The sequence below is a fragment of the Oryctolagus cuniculus genome, chromosome 1 (genome assembly GCF_051225735.1).
Source record: "Oryctolagus cuniculus isolate XC-2025 breed Fujian yellow rabbit chromosome 1, ASM5122573v1, whole genome shotgun sequence".
NCBI classification, from domain to species: domain Eukaryota; kingdom Metazoa; phylum Chordata; class Mammalia; order Lagomorpha; family Leporidae; genus Oryctolagus; species Oryctolagus cuniculus.
In genome coordinates, this window is record NC_142867.1 from 80770487 (window position 1) to 80787009 (window position 16523).

Genomic DNA, 16523 nt, shown 5'->3' on the forward strand with positions numbered 1-16523 from the left:
GTGAAGCATTCCACATAATTGGAATTTAACCTTTAAAGCAATCTTTAAAGAACATACCCTTTAGTTAGAAATTACACTGAGAAGAATTACCCCCTCTGCACACTTATCTTTGGAGTGTGCTAGTTGTACCTAATAATCAGTTCAGTGGATTGCCATAAGTGATTAGCAATTTTATACTATGTACTAATTAGAAAAGACAATATTTTACAAATGAAATGTATCAGAAAGTAAAAGTTTCTTAATAAATATGTAAGGAGAAAAGGAGAGATGAAATCCTGTAGTGGCCCAAAAACATTGACAACTTAAACAAAAAGTTACTAAAATAAAATTGTGCGCTGACTTGAGTAGAAAAAAACGGAATATCATATATGTTCTTTCCTGTTTTTCACATTTATACTGGTGACAAGGGAAAGTGATTATTTGATTTTTATTTTTCTCCTAGAGTAACTCCTAGGACAATAATTATGGTAATTATAATCATAGGAATAGTTCCCACCACATATGGGCTACTCATGATGTTTTAGCACTAACTATTGTGTTAAATGCTTTACATACATTTTTGCAATCAATTCATTTTGTGATATTCATTTTACAAATTAGGAAACAAAAATTCATAGAGTAAGTGGTAGAGCTGAAACCTAAACTCATATATGAGGTGAAAGATAGCTTTGTTAAACATTACTTATTTTCAGCTCAAAAGCACAAGCATTTGTAAAGTATCTCTTATGCCCATATTCTGAAGATCTTTAAGGGCTTCCCTCAGCCCATTTATTCATTCAAGGAATATTTATGAAATATATATGTCAGTACTTTTGTATGTCAGCACTGTGGTAGAAGTGTGAGTTGCATATGGACTGTTTGCGTCAATAATTCTTCTCAGTAATTTGAATCTCAGCTGTACAACTTAATCAACTGCATAATTTTGGGCCTGTTACTTAATCACTGTTAGTCTCCTGCTGCTCATATGTGAAGTAGAGTAATGTTACATAAGAGCTAGTGAGGATTAATGAGGACTGAATGGCGTATGATATGGAAAGCACTTTGTACTATTCTTCAGTCATTTTAGTTCTTGTGAATTGATGCCCAATAAAGTGAGTTAATTGACATTTTACCTTGCTATGTTACTGTTTTACTTCAGCTAATGGTATTTTTTATATGCAACAGAAAAATGGGAGGCCTAGCACCACCAGAGAGCAGCTGGATTGGAGGTCTCAAAGTGCCCTACAATATTGGACCTGGCTTTGCTGGAAATTTTTCTACACAGTTAAGAAGCTTTTTTAATTTTAACCCTGTTTTAGGAGAAATATTTTAAAAAATGATTATAGAGAATGATAGAAAAAATTAAAATGTATCTAGTACCAGTAGAACACAAATCCCACATTGAATAGGGGAATACTCATATATTGTTAAAATTGGGCAAGGTGATATTTGCCTTTGTATAATCAGAATTCTTAAACACTAATGGAAGTTTTGAAAATCGTAGCGTAAAATCATTAACAATGATTTGTTTAGAACGTGTCCTTTTTCTTTGCATCAGAAAAATCAAGATGCACATCCATTCTGACAGTAAAGTGACAAGAATTTACAATGTGATTGGTACTATCAGAGGAGCAGTGGAACCAGGTAAAGACATCCTTTGTTCAGCAGATACCAACTATGCAATCCCTATGTGCCACGTCCTGCTCTGAGTTCTGGGAGTGTAGGGCAGCAAAGGAAAGCAACTCTTTGCCCTAATGAGACTCACCTGACTACAAAGTAACTATGAGGGGATTTTATTTTGTGATGCTTGTGAGAAATGGAATATTTGGGATAGATAGGGCAGATGACTAAGGTGAGTTGTAAACTTCACATTTCCATTAAAGAAAGGGAGGAAGGGCAAGCAAGGAGAGAGAGTTTGAGGTGGTTTCTCAAGTTGTCTGGATTTAGTTACTATATATTTTGCATGAGGAGATATCCTCATAGTTGTTATAAATATCTATAAAAAAGGTAGCACTTAGGGTAATCTTGAATTAATTCATCTTTTACATGGTTTTATTTTCCACCACTAAAGTCACTGATGAATTTTTTTATTTTATTTATTTTTATTTTTTTTTTTTTTTGACAGGCAGAGTGGATAGTGAGACAGACAGACAGAGAGAAAGGTCTTCCTTTTACCGTTGGTTCACCCTCCAATGGCCGCCGCGGCCAGTGCGCTGCAGCCGGTGCAATGCGCTGATCCGATGGCAGGAGCCAGGTACTTATCCTGGTCTCCCATGGGGTGCAGGGCCCAAGTACTTGGGCCATCCTCCACTGCACTCCCTGGCCACAGCAGAGAGCTGGCCTGGAAGAGGGGCAACCAGGACAGAATCCGGCGCCCCGACCGGGACTAGAACCTGGTGTGCCCGCGCCGCAAGGCGGATTAGCCTAGTGAGCCGTGGCGCTGGCCCCATTGATGAAATTTATAGGCATGTAATTACCAAACAATTTCAGATAACCTGGTATTTAATCCATTTTATTATATAGTCTTAGTTCATTATGTTTCAGTTATTTCAGAACTATTAGGTTATGTATTTCTTGTCAAAATAGGCTCCATTAAATTGTGTATACTTCTTACAAGAGCCTAGTTGTTTCACTTAGGGATCTAGAACGTTGACATCCTTATAGTGAGCACCAAGCAAAATATAACCAGCTCTTTATTACTTACTCTTTCTGAATACCTATTTCATGCCAGTTCTGTGCTAAGCATGGGGCCATTTAGAAAACACAGGTCAGAGACAATGATCTCACAGCTTTGGAGGAGAGCTATACATTTAGGTGTGACAAACACGTTATTAGATTTAAAAAGATTGAAAGCAGAGATATATTCCTTCTTCCTACAGGAAATATAAACAGTTCACCAAGGGAGGAAGTCTTTGTGCTGTATCCTCAAAACAGAGTAAGAGTAGGAAGTGGAGAACCTACTCTGTATCTCCTATGTTGTACATTGAAAATATTACAAACAGTGGTAACATAAAAGAAGGGTAATAAAGAATTATATAAACATATAGATAAGTTAATTTTATACTTTCCTATAATTTTTATACACTTACAATTATAGTAATAGATTGAAGTATATATTCGCCTTATAACATTTTAGTTTAGTTCCTTCTTTAGTTTGAGGAAATACATATGAAAATCAAGAATAATACATCCATACAAGTCTTCAGTAACTTTGCTCTGTTTCTTTGAATGCTCTGTGTTTAGATGTTAATGAGTCATGTGCAATTTACTCTATTATTTACCTCAAGTGACAAATAATCTTGTAATGATGCTTTCTAGACAGATACGTCATTCTTGGAGGTCACCGAGACTCATGGGTGTTTGGAGGCATTGACCCTCAGAGTGGAGCTGCTGTTGTTCATGAAATTGTGAGGAGCTTTGCCACATTGAAGAATGAAGGTAAAATAAGAATAAAAAGACCAATCTCAATTATGCTTCTGTAAAGTGTAGAAATATCAGTTGCTTACTTTTTATGGTTGTATTTATTTATATGATAACTTTTGAGATTGATATATTACATGAGAATATCTGAAATGAAATAATTTCACTGCTATTTGTTGCTCTTGGAAACTAAGCAGACAAAATTAGTTTCTCACTGGAGAGGACACACTAGAATCTGGCCCTACACCTAAGCTTTCTGGTCAGAGAGCTGTAAGCAGGAGTACCTTGGGCTCTTCTGACTTCACACCTCAGATCAGGTTTACCAGGTAGTAGATGAGAGAAGATCTATTCAGAAAAATCACTAGTCTGGGGCCAATATAAGAGTACAGTGGGTAAAGCCTCCACTTGCAATACCAGCATCCTATATGGGAGCCTGCTTGTGTACTTGTGGCTCCAGTTCCAATCCAGCTCCCTTATAATGGTCTGAGAAAAGCAGAAGGATATGACCGAAGTGCTTGGGTCCCTACCACCCATGTGGGAGACCCTGAGGAAGCTCCTGGATCCTGGCTTCAGCCTGCTTCAGTCCTGGCCTTTACAGCCATCTGGGGAGTGCACCAGTAGATGGAAGATTCTCTATCTCTCTCTCTCTCTCACTCACTCACTGTGTAACTCTGCCTTTGAAATAAATACGTAAATCTTAAAAAAAAGAATACGAGGAGAAGGGAAAAGACTGGTTTTGCTACTGAACAGAATTTTGTCCTTAGTCTGGCATCTGCATTCTCATTCACAGCCATTTTTTAGTCTTCCAGAAATCAGGTCATTTCAGATCACTTAATGGACTTCATATGAAAACATGGAATAGTTACTAAAATAGTGACAGTTTACAAGTTTTCAGAGCACTTTCTTAAGTACTTTATAAACATTTCATTTAATTCCCTCAGTAGCCAAGTGGTATCTTCATTTTTACTGTTATTCTTAATATACAAATAAAGAGAAGGAAGCTAAGAATGTTTCCTTGGTCACTCTGCCAGTGAGAGAACCAAGGTTTGAAACAAGATCTTTCTCTGGTTCCAAGGCCAATGTTCGTACCTTCCTGGTGACTATGACCTTTAAGCCGTCTGACTTTCCTAGTGAATCCCGTGGTTTTCAGCAGCAGCAAGCATTGCTGTTACCAGTTGAGCCCTTGTTGACTAGTTCTGGCTGAGAATGGAGTGAAATCATACAACCAGCTCACATCAAATAATTGTTCATGTGATGTCAGAAAAACAAGGAGGAATTCTAATGGGATTTTTCTCAGTTGTATTTGCTCTCAGAATCCGGTGAGAATTTCTCTCAGTTATATCTGACAACATCCAGTAATTTCTTCTTTCACTGTGGCAGCTGCAGCCCACCAATGGCTTCTGTGCATAGCCAAACATCATAAGCCTATTTAGAATATTTTACCCCCGGCAGGGTTTTGACTATGTCTGTGTTTTCCCATCCTTCTTGATACCTTGACAAATCAGCTTTAAGATCCTGAAAAAAAAAAAAAAGTAAGCAAAGTTTCTCAGCACAATTTAGCCTTCTCAAACCATCAGTGAAGCTTTCTTCATTTGGGCTTGGTAATGTCTCAGGTGTGTTATACTTTTTTCCCAGCACTTATATGTATGTACACATATGTTTTAGGATGGAGACCACGACGAACAATTTTGTTTGCAAGTTGGGATGCGGAAGAATTTGGTCTTCTTGGTTCTACTGAGTGGGCAGAGGTTAGTTGATAACTTGATACGATCCAGATTTTCCTAATGAGAAAGCAGTTAGGACTTTATCCTCAAGCATTTAAAAATAATAAGTGAATTTAATGAGAAAATGTACACCGTTTTCCCAAAAAAACTTGAAGCAACATACTTTTGTTCAACAATCAACACTGAAATATTTTAATGCCTAAAGAAATGTTTGTTTGAAATTTTGTTTCCTAGGAGTGTGAGAGTATCAAAATATATTTGATTTCTGCCATGATTCTTTTCTGCTCTCCAAAATAGCTCCTAATGCTAACTGCACTTAAATATCCCTTGAGCCTGTAAAGTAAGGTGTATTTTTCACCTTTGTCTTCCTTATGTGATAGTGACCTATGGTATATTAAACCATGGTTATAGTAAGGCAGAAAATCATACCACAGAATATCTACTAGGTCCACTGAATATAATTTAATCCACATACATTTTTGACTGCATGTAATATAAGCATTAGCTATAAAATAAATATATGCAAGGTTAATGTTTATTCTATTAAATTCCAGTCTTACTGAAAATATTTACTTACCTAATATTGTATTCCAGATACTATGTGAAGCTACTGTAAATGTCAATTTATGCTTTTTGAAGATAGTGCTCCTCTATACCTGGCTGATGTTGGAAAGAATCTAAAAATTTTCAGGGCTTTATTTGTATTTTTAAGATTTTATTATTTAGAGTTGCACTTATTTTTCTATTTCCTATATTATGTAGAATGCCCAGGAAATTGAATTATTTTAGGTACTCAAAGTCTACGTTGATACCCCAGCAAAGCTTTGCTCTACTTGGCAGTTGTAAACGTATGTAATATCAATCTTCACCACTAGGTGATGCCATCCTAAAGGAGAACTTGACTTTACATTCAGGGTACAAACGCATGATTTAACGCTACACATTTTTTAGCCATAAATTTGAAATAGCTAATTTCTTTTAAATTAGGCAAGTTATCTGTTTTAATAATGAAATGTTTGTGGAAATATTGCTACTAAAAATCTCTTAAGTCATTCATGTGTGCTGAAAGAATGTTTTGAAGGGTAAGGTATGGTTAAGAAATTAACTCCTTCTCCATGTACCATAAGTACATGGACAGTTTCACCTTAAATGTTAGTCTTTAAAATTTTTGCTTATTGTTTGTTTTTGAAATTATTTCAAACTAACTTCTCTTTTGAGTGTTCAAAATCTGTGGTTAACGTAGGCCAGCGTAATTCAGAAATCTATATACAGTAAATGTAGATGTGCAATTTTGGAAGAGGAGGTAGGTTATGAGTTTATAGTTTTCTCTCTTTTTTATTATAGGAAAATTCCAAACTCCTTCAAGAACGTGGTGTGGCCTATATTAATGCTGATTCTTCAATAGAAGGTAAATATCATTGGTCTCATAAAAACATCATGAATGTACAGACAGCAGCAACTGAGTTCATAAATTATACATTACCAGAGAGGGAAATCCACTCCCATGCGTTAGGGAATCTGCTGCTGCTTTTTTGGCACTGCTGCTCCTGACTCACAGCCATGGGTGAACTTCCCTTGAAAGATTTTTTTGCTTGTTTGTTTTGCATTGTAGAGTGCTGGCTCAGAAAAGCAATATTCTTAGATTTGCTTCTTTGGCAGTTTCACTTCTATATGACAGGAATTTCGCAAATGTGTTGAATGAATAAGCCATTATTTAGAATGAGGTATAAAATTGTCTTTAAATTTAACTCCTAGTTTCATCGTACTATCATGTACAAAAATTTTGCAAAAAAAAATCTTCATCTTTCACAACATTTTTTTTCTTCAGTTCAACAAATATCTACTGGTCACTTTTCTGTGCAATATACTTTTTCAGGGACTCAGAGGGGTCAGAGGTTAATAAGAAATTGTCTTATATTTGGGAGCTCAGGGCTCAACATAGATAATAAAATAAGCCCATCTTGGAATATAATATATGCTGATGCTATAAGGGGGTTATAATTAAACTGCTTTGGGAGTTCACAGGAAAACCAATAATAATTTCAAGAAAGCTTTAAGAAACAGGATAGGCATTTGAGACAGTCCTAAAAGAGTGGACCAGTCTAAATACACAAAGGATCAAAATAAAGGACATGTAAGGTTGATTTGAACAAAAATAAGCAGTCCATTGTCGCTGGTTCCCAGCCTCACTAATCAATTTCTTGAGACACCCAGCCTCCTACTTGCTCTTCTGCCTACCCAGAGGCTCCTGGGTCCTCACCCTAGCTGTGGAATTCTTGCCCTTGCAGTCTTCCCTGAAGTGTGACTTTATCAGGGAAGCCCTGACTTTGTAGCATGTTCTCATTATCAAATAAGTATAAGATTTACAAACTGCCTTTCTCAATAGGCTGTATTCTTCAGCAAAAAGAAAGGAGCAAGTGGGTGAAAGGTGAGCTTTGAGAATGTTTTCTTCAGTGTGTAAGAGTTTTCCATGCAGCAATTGTAAGGTGATACCTTGATGGAGTCCCTTTAGCATTTGTGTTTTCTTCATTCTCCACCTATGTGAGCTACATTGTTGTGAAATTTGGTTTGCACAGTGCATTTCAGTTATCTTTTCTAACTGCTTTAAGGTTAGTGCCTAAGGACCTGGGCTTTCAGGTCAGACTGCCTGGATTTATCCCTGGCTCTGCCACTTCCTGCTGGTGCTGTGACCTCATGTTACTACTTTTTGTGTCTCAGATTTTTCACCTCTAAGTAGAATTATTAAGAGCACCTGTCTCCAAGTTTCTTCTTAGGACAAAAGAAGTTAACATTTGAAAACTTCCCAGACCAGCACTTTGCACAGAGTAAATGTTCAAAAATGTGAACTTTGATCACTGTTATTACTTCTTCTTAAAACACATAATCAGATAAAACATGTTTATCACATAGAATGAATACTCCAAACATATATTCTCTAAATGTGGAGTGATTTTTCGTGTATTTTTAAAAACCTTTAGGTTTTACTGATTGTTTTTTCCTGTTTTGAAATGCATCTGATTAAGACACCACTGACCTCATTATGTTTTTTTATACTATTTTAATCAAATGTTTGCTTCTCATATCATGAAATTAATCATGTGTTGGAATTTTTTTTTTTTTTTTTGACAGGCAGAGTGGACAGTGAGAGAGAGAGAGACAGAGAGAAAGGTCTTCCTTTGCCATTGGTTCACCCTCCAATGGCCGCCGCGGCCAGTGTGCTGCGGCCGGCGCACCGCGCTGATCCGATTGCAGGAGCCAGGAGCCAGGAGCCAGGTGCTTCTCCTGGTCTCCCATGGGGTGCAGGGCCCAAGCACCTGGGCCATCCTCCACTGCACTCCCTGGCCACAGCAGAGAGCTGGCCTGGAAGAGGGGCAACCGGGACAGAATCTGGCGCCCCGACCGGGACTAGAACCCGGTGTGCCGGCGCCGCTAGGCGGAGGATTAGCCTAGTAAGCCGCGGCGCCGGACTATGTGTTGGAATTTTTGTTAAAATAAACATTCACAGGGCTTCTCAAACAAATTGCTCTCAAAATCAATCCTCTCTCCAAAACTACTGCTGTCTTCAATTTGGTGTGGTACCATTATATTGACATTCCTATATACAATTCTGTTCACACAAAATGCCAATAGTGTGACAGCTGTTGTCCTAAGTGCCTTACAGTATAAACATTTGTTTAGTACTCATCACAGCCCTGTGATATATGTACTTTTATTATCTCTGCTCTATGGAAGAGGAAACAGGCTCAGAGAGGTTGGGACTTTCCTTGAGGTCACACAGCTAGAGAAGGGTTGAGTTTAGACTCAGATCAAGTAGATCTATTTAAACTTGTTCCTTCTAACTCTACACTAGTGCCTCTCACTACCTTATACAGGCTTTGGGTGTAACATTACAGCTAAATGATTCTACAACTTGCCCTTGCCATTCAGCAACATATTATGGACAACTTTTTATGTCAATATATTAAAATGCACGTTATGTCAATGTACTTTAAAAACAAAACAAGAGGGGCTGGCGTTGTGGCATAGTTGGTAAAGCCACCATATGCAATGTTGGCACACCATATGGGCACCAGTTTGTGTCCTGGCTGCTCCACTTCTGATCTCGTTCCCTGCTAATGGCCTGGGAAAAGCAGTAGAAGATGATTTTAAGGGTTTGAGCCCATGCTACTCACATGGGAGACCCTGATGAAGCTCCTGACTACTGATTTTCACCTGGCTGAACCCTGGCAGCCATCTAGGGAGTGAATCAGTGGACAGATTATCTCTTTCTCTGTCTCTCGCTCTCTCTGTAACTTTCAAATAAATAAATATTAAAAAGATATGTGCACTTAAATTGCAATACATGCCACCAAAACTAATGTTTTTAAAATTACATTGGCTTTTGAGGTGCATGGTTTGGCTTAGTGATTAAGATACTACTTGAGATACATCATATATTGAAATTCTTGGGTTTGAGTCCTGGCTCTGCTCCAATTCCAATTTCACACTCATGTGTACCTCAGGAGACATCAGGTGATGGCTCAAGTAGTTGGCTCCTGCTATGCACACAGAAGACCTGGATTGAATTCTGGTTCCTAGCTTCAGCCTGGCCCACATCCAGCCATTGCAGGCATTTGTGTAGCAAGCCAGTAGACTCGCACTTCCTCTGTCTGTCTTTGCCTCTGCTTCTTAAATGAGTAAAAATAAATAAGAATATATATGTACCTATTTCTTCTTCTAGATGAAGTTTTAGAATTTTCAAATCAACTTCTTCAATAAAAAAATTATTCTGTGTGGCTAATTGTAAAGCCTCAAATTTTGCTATCCCCAACATGGGTCTTAAGCTTTGGGGTACAAGCTGCTTGCCATCCTCTGTATCACATGCTTTTATATTTCTGGACATTTGTTCAGGCTATGCATTAGTTGCCTTTAGTTACAAATGCCATTTCTTTTTGGTCCAGCTCTCTCTTGGTTCTAGAAAAGTGAGTTTGAGTCACCCTCTTTTCACTTAACATGTTCTGTGCTAGATCTTGCTTCTGAGTTAGCACCCCACTCTCCCCCACCCCCTGTGCTCCTGATACTTCCCAAGAGCACTTGTCCCTGGCTGCTTCACTTGACTCATACCTGCCAGTCCAACTCCGCAGGAATGTGGACTCCATCTCTGTGTCTGTTCAGAACGAGCTAGCAAACACCTGGCTCACAGATCCATTTTCACAACAAGTATTTGCCGTATGAATCTAAATGCTAAGGCTGTTCTAAGCACTGGGGATGTGGCAGCAAATAAGAGAGTATTTGCCTGTCTGGAAATCACAATCTAGTGGGAGGGTGGATTATAAAAAAAAGACAAGTACCAATATGCTTCAGTTTATTGCAGTGAATATTCTTTTATTTGCCTATTGTGGGTAAAAAATAAGCCAAACTCAAGAAAGGAACAGAGTGGCTAGCATATAAAGGGCTTGGAGAGAGCATGCTATTTTAGGTAGGGCAGTTAAGGAAAGTCTCTCAGAAAGCATAATGTTAGACCAAAGAAAGAGTAGGCCTTGCAAATATACTGCAGAATGCTGTTGCAGGCTGAGGGAACAGTGTAGTGTGTACAAAGACTGAGGGAGTGCCCTTAAACAAGTGGGAGATGAAGATTTGGAGAGATGATGACTATGGACCGTAATGAAGATGATAAATTCCATAGAGTGAGATGGGGAGCCACTGGAGAATTTAAATTTAATTTGGATTTTAAAAGATCATCTTGGGTAGGGAGTTTGCAGTGGTCATTGAATAAAAGAATAAGAGAAAGAAATGATATTAAAAAACAATCTATCCTTTATTTATCTTTCAGGAAACTACACTCTGAGAGTTGACTGTACACCACTACTTTACAGCTTGGTATACAATCTAACAAAAGAGGTAAAAATTATTACATGTAATTTAGAAAAATCGAAGTTCTAGGAAGGATGCTTTCTTGAGGTGCCATTATTATCTTAAACACTGATGTTATTTCACATGTTATCTTTGACCATATAACAAGTATCCACCCCATAGAACATCACATGTAACTAGCTGTTTAATTTTAACATTTACTACGCCATTTCTCCCCACATCACTGTGAGGCCGCCTTTGGGTAACAGTGCATCTGCCAAGACCTTCCTTTTGAAAAGGAGGAAAGTGAACTCCATGAGCATCCACCACCAAAGTCACACAGCTTGAGCAGTAATTAAACCAAAACTCGGTCTTATGGTTTGATTCCTTAGTTTTATAACTAGTTAATACTCCTTAAGATAATGATATCGATTAATTCAGGGCACAGGAAGAGTTAAAGGCTCTACGTGACTGAGTTAGAGTATTATAGAAACACCAGGTGCTGAATTCCACGGGCAGCTCACCTCGGCACCGAGACTAGCTGAGACTTTGTAGCTTCCTTCCTTTTTGCCTCAGGTTTCGATCCACTGGCCCCACTAGGCCCGAGTGGCAGCTCAGTTATCTTTTAAAATTTGTGAGAAATAAAAATTAGGCAGATTAATGGTGCCATGTGAGGTCTCACTATGTGCATACATTATGTAATGTCCAAATCAGGGAAAATATACCTGTCACCTCCAGTGTTTCTCATTGCTTTATGGTGAAAACGTTCAAAATCCTCTTTTCAAGCTAGCACTGTGGCATAGTGGGCTAAGCCTCCGCCTGTGGCGCCACCATCCTACATGGGTGCATGCCATTTCGAGTCCCAGCTGCTCCTCTTCCAATCCAGCTCTCTGCTATGGCCTAAGAAAGCAGTAGATGGCCCAAGTCCTTGGGCCTCTACACCCACGAGTGAGACCAGGAAGAAGCTCCTGGCTTCAGATCAACTCAGTCTGGCTGTTGTGGCTATTTGAGGAGCGAACCAGCAGATGGAAGAACTTTCTCTGTCTCTCCCTCTCTCTGTGTGTGGCTCTACCTCTCCAATCAATCAATCAATAAAATCTTTAAACAAACAGAAAACCAAAATCCTCTCTTCTTGTCTTGTGTGTATATGTATTTATTGTGTGTGGACATTCAGGTTTCGATATATGTGATTTGTAAGTGTTTTCTGTTTCCTTTTGATTTATGTAGCTGCAAAGTCCTGATGAAGGCTTTGAAGGCAAATCTCTTTATGAAAGCTGGAATGAAAAAAGTCCTTCACTGGAGTTCAGTGGCAGGCCCAGGTAAACAAACAAAACTTGAATTTTTATTGCAGTGCGGGATTGTTTTAAAAATACAAGTATATTTTATTTTAATCATTGATTCAAAATTAACTTTCAAAATGCTCTAACAACTGAAAAAGGAAATGTATTGCTTCATAAATGAAAAGTTATTTATGTTTTAAAGTTAACTCTGTAGCCATCCAAAATAATTCTTACTAGAATAAGTAATAAATACACCTGCTACATAAAAAAGTTACAGTGGAGCTAATGCTGGAAAACAATTCCCTCATGTTTTTGTCTTCTCATCACTCTAATTATTCCTTTTTCCAAACATCATGCAGTTTACAAATATTTTTACTTCTCTAAAAAAATGCAAGCACTACTTCAGTATTAGTTGTATCTTTACATGCATATTTTAGTGGTCTAAAATAGTAAATACCAACAATAAGAACAATTTAAAATATTAGGAAAAGAATCTACATCTGAATCATCTGAAAGTGATTTCTTTATCACTAACAATAAATATAGATACTAAATAGAATGAATCAATTTATAAAAACATTTTCCAACTTCGAGTCTTTTTTAAAATGTGACATAAAAGAAACATCTCCAGAAAGATATTTTATAACTAGAACTAATATTCCTCTCATTTTTTGCTAACTAAGTATATACATTTAAAATTATAGTAGTAAGAATAGAGTTTAGTTTAACTGGTTGTATATCTGTATTTGATGAAGAAATTATACTGCAATAACTCTGTTATTTTATCCCTAATAGCATTAGCAAGTTGGGATCTGGTAATGACTTTGAGGTCTTTTTCCAAAGACTTGGAATTGCTGCAGGCAGAGCACGTTATACTAAAAATTGGGTGAGTCTATCTCAATAATTTTTCAAGATTATTTATAAATATATCTAAACTAAGCAAATAGTTCTTACTTCGGATATGACTCCAACATTAGGGCAGTAGAGAATTTTGAAAGCAGAAGGGAGAAGACTCAATGGTTGATGGTGCTACTATTGCATGTGGTAGTTCCTGCATCTGATATGGAAAGACCTATATTAAAGTGTCATTTGCCACCAGGAGTCATGTCTACAAAATTGAACTTCCATTTATTCCCTTATACTTTGTTTTATTCAGAGGTACTACATGAATTTGGTCATTTAAATTAGAAATGAAGGAATTATTTTTGGCTTTTCTTTTTACAATTAAAATTAATCAGTAACAGGAACTACAAATATTTAGATTTTTCTTATTACTGCTTTAACCATTAAACAAATGAAAAATTGTTGAATAACAAAAGGCATAATACACAGTGGCCACATAGAAGTCATATTCCTTTCCTTTTGTTGTGGTTGGTAAGTATTTCAGCTTTCATTTCTTTTTTATTTTATTTTATTTTATTTTATTTTATTTATTTTATTTTTTTTGACAGGCAGAGTGGACAGTGAGAGAGAGAGACAGAGAGAAAGGACTTCCTTTGCCGTTGGTTCACCCCCCAATGGCCGCCGCGGCCAGCACATCACGCTGATCCAAAGCCAAGAGCCAGGTGCTTCTCCTGGTCTCCCATGTGGGTGCAGGGCCCAAGCACCTGGGCCATCCTCCACTGCACTCCCTGGCCACAGCAGAGAGCTGGCCTGGAAGAGGGGCAACCGGGACAGAATCCGGCGCCCCGACCGGGACTAGAACCCGGTGTGCCAGTGCTGCAAGGCGGAGGATTAGCCTAGTGAGCCGCGGTGCCAGCCTTTAGCTTTCGTTTCAATCAAACTAGCATATAGTTTATAAAATATGACTTAGCTTGGTTAAAGCATAGGCCAGCGCTGTGGCTCACTAGGCTAATCCTCTGCCTGCGGCACCAGCACACCAGGTTCTAATCCCGGTTGGGGCGCCGGATTCTGTCCCGTTGTTCCTCTTCCAGTCCAGCTATCTGCTGTGGCCCAGGAGTGCAGTGGAGGATGGCCCAGGTCCTTGGGCCCTGCACCTGCATGGGAGACCAGGAGGAAGCACCTGGCTCCTGGCTTTGGATTGGCGTGATGCGCCGGCCGCAGCAGCCATTGGAGGGTGAATCAACAGTAAAAGGAAGACCTTTCTCTCTCTCTCTCTCTCTCACTGTCCACTCTGCCTGTCAAAAAAAAAAAAAAAAAAAAAAAAAAAAAAAGCTTGTCATTAAAAGCATCGTCTTCTCCCTTCCATCCCCATCCCAAACATGATTTCTGTTCATCAGATGAAAAGCTCTTCAAGTTTTCATTTTTCGGTTTTATGTAGTTAAAGGAAATATGTTCTTACACTTGTGAAGGTGTTAACGAAGACTTTATTCAAGACTTTCACCATGAGGATATTGCAGGAGGGGTAAGAGACTGAGCTCAGTTCCAAATGCAGCTAGGACAGCTGTAGATTTACAGCCAGTACTAAATCTCCAGAGGCCCTTGCCCTTGAGCTTGTTATTCTTCCATAGAGAAAATCTTTAATCTCTTGACATTGGAATAAGGATTTAGGCAGGGCTATCTAGGAAATAATGATGAGGGTAGATATCAATACTATCCATATTTTCCATATGAGAATACTATCTCAAAGAAAGAACAAGTGACTGCCCACATTTTTTTTTTTTTTTTTGGTACAAATTCCTGAAGCTGAGATTTAAACCCTGGCAGGATAATTCCAGAATCTCTTCAGCACACCACCATACAAAGCGTTCTGTATCAACAACAAAAAATAAGGTCTTCGCTTTAAATAGCACTCTGACCTCAGAATCAGCCCTTAAATCATTCTGGTCTGGCTGAAAAGCCCATGAGAGAATCTCAGGTGTGTAACGCTAAGATACTGTGGCAAAAAATGTCCTACATGAAGGACCTTGGTGGGTGAGACCTCAGTGGAAAGTCGTCAAAGAAAGAGGTACTTTTCTCTGAAGGGAGGAGAGAACTTTTGCTTTGCTTCTGGCCTTGTCTAAATACTTAAGGGGTTGTGAATTCAAAAGACTTCCCTAGCCTAGGCAGCTCATATCAACAGCCTCGAGTTTTCACTGACATACATAGGAGTATTAATTGTTAAATTAACAACAAGAGTCACTGTGCACTAACTTCCCGTGCAGGACCTCTGTCAACAAAGAGTTGTTTTATAATTATGTCTAAGTGCTCGCAAAAGCTGTATCATTCTTGGGTGCTTCTTTACAGTTAATTAAGTTTCTAAAAAAAAAAAAAGATGGAATTAACTTCAATATTCAATGACTTTGAGAAACCCTTGTCTCAACTGTTGAGGAACAATTTTTTTTTTTGTTTTGTTCCATTTTTTTTCCCTGTGCAAATTGTCGAACTCTTTACTTAGTACAGAGTTGGTCTTCTGCATATAAAGTTATTAAAAAATGGATCTTAGTGGAAAATGGGACTGAGAATGGAAGAGGGAAGAGGAAGAGGAGTGTGGGAGAGTTGGTGGGAGGGCAGATATGGTGGGAAGAATCACTATATTCTTAAAGTTATACTTATGAAATGCATGAAGTCTGTGTTCCTTAACTAAAAGTTTTCTATGGGAGGAAAATAAATTTAAAAAAATCTCTAAAATTGATTTTAAAATGACACAAATCAGCAATTCACAGTAAATATAGTTAATGCTGTCCCAGGCATTTTGTTATAATAAATATATGTTATATTTACAAATGATATAAATAAATATACAAAAGATATATTTTGATATTCTTTTGTAGGACATCTACAAATTCAGCAGCTATCCACTGTATCACAGTGTCTATGAAACATACGAATTGGTGGAAAAATTTTATGACCCAACATTTAAATATCACCTCACTGTGGCCCAGGTTCGCGGAGGGCTAGTATTTGAACTAGCCAGTTCCTTGGTGCTCCCCTTTGACTGTCGAGATTATGCTACAGTTTTAAGAAATTATGCTGACAAAATCTACAATATTTCAATGCAACATCTACAGGAAATGAAAACATATGGGGTATCATTTGGTATGCTATACTTCCTCTTTCCAAAATGTCTTATTTTTGTGTTTCTGTTAATCTAAAATCAGTGGCCTACATCTGGTCATTTATTATTTTTTCCTATTCCATTTTATTGAATATTTTGTTTATGTCTATAAATATATTCCCATTGATTGAATGCTTATATTTTATAACACATGAAAGAGAAATACTTTGTAAATCCCAGAAGAGGATTACTTTCTATATTGTTCCCTTATCTTGAAGTATAGAACAACATTGTTGTCTACAGCCATACAACCCTGAACGTGCCTGATCTAGGAGGATCTCAGAAGCTAAG

At 37.9% G+C, this 16523-nt stretch overlaps 1 protein-coding gene across 7 annotated transcripts in view; it reads left to right on the forward strand.

Annotated features, from left to right (window-relative positions):
* The window catches only part of FOLH1 (folate hydrolase 1), a 64756-nt gene that overhangs the window by 33454 nt on the left and 14779 nt on the right, over positions 1 to 16523 (forward strand). For all 7 annotated transcript variants that reach the window (XM_051820868.3, XM_070076646.2, XM_051820875.3 and 4 more), the window contains 9 exons: positions 1165 to 1263; positions 1538 to 1623; positions 3298 to 3417; positions 5065 to 5147; positions 6468 to 6531; positions 10936 to 11003; positions 12183 to 12274; positions 13031 to 13121; positions 15949 to 16213. In XM_051820868.3, the coding sequence (XP_051676828.3) occupies positions 1165 to 1263; positions 1538 to 1623; positions 3298 to 3417; positions 5065 to 5147; positions 6468 to 6531; positions 10936 to 11003; positions 12183 to 12274; positions 13031 to 13121; positions 15949 to 16213 (968 nt within the window). The remainder of the gene's footprint in view (positions 1 to 1164; positions 1264 to 1537; positions 1624 to 3297; positions 3418 to 5064; positions 5148 to 6467; positions 6532 to 10935; positions 11004 to 12182; positions 12275 to 13030; positions 13122 to 15948; positions 16214 to 16523) is intronic.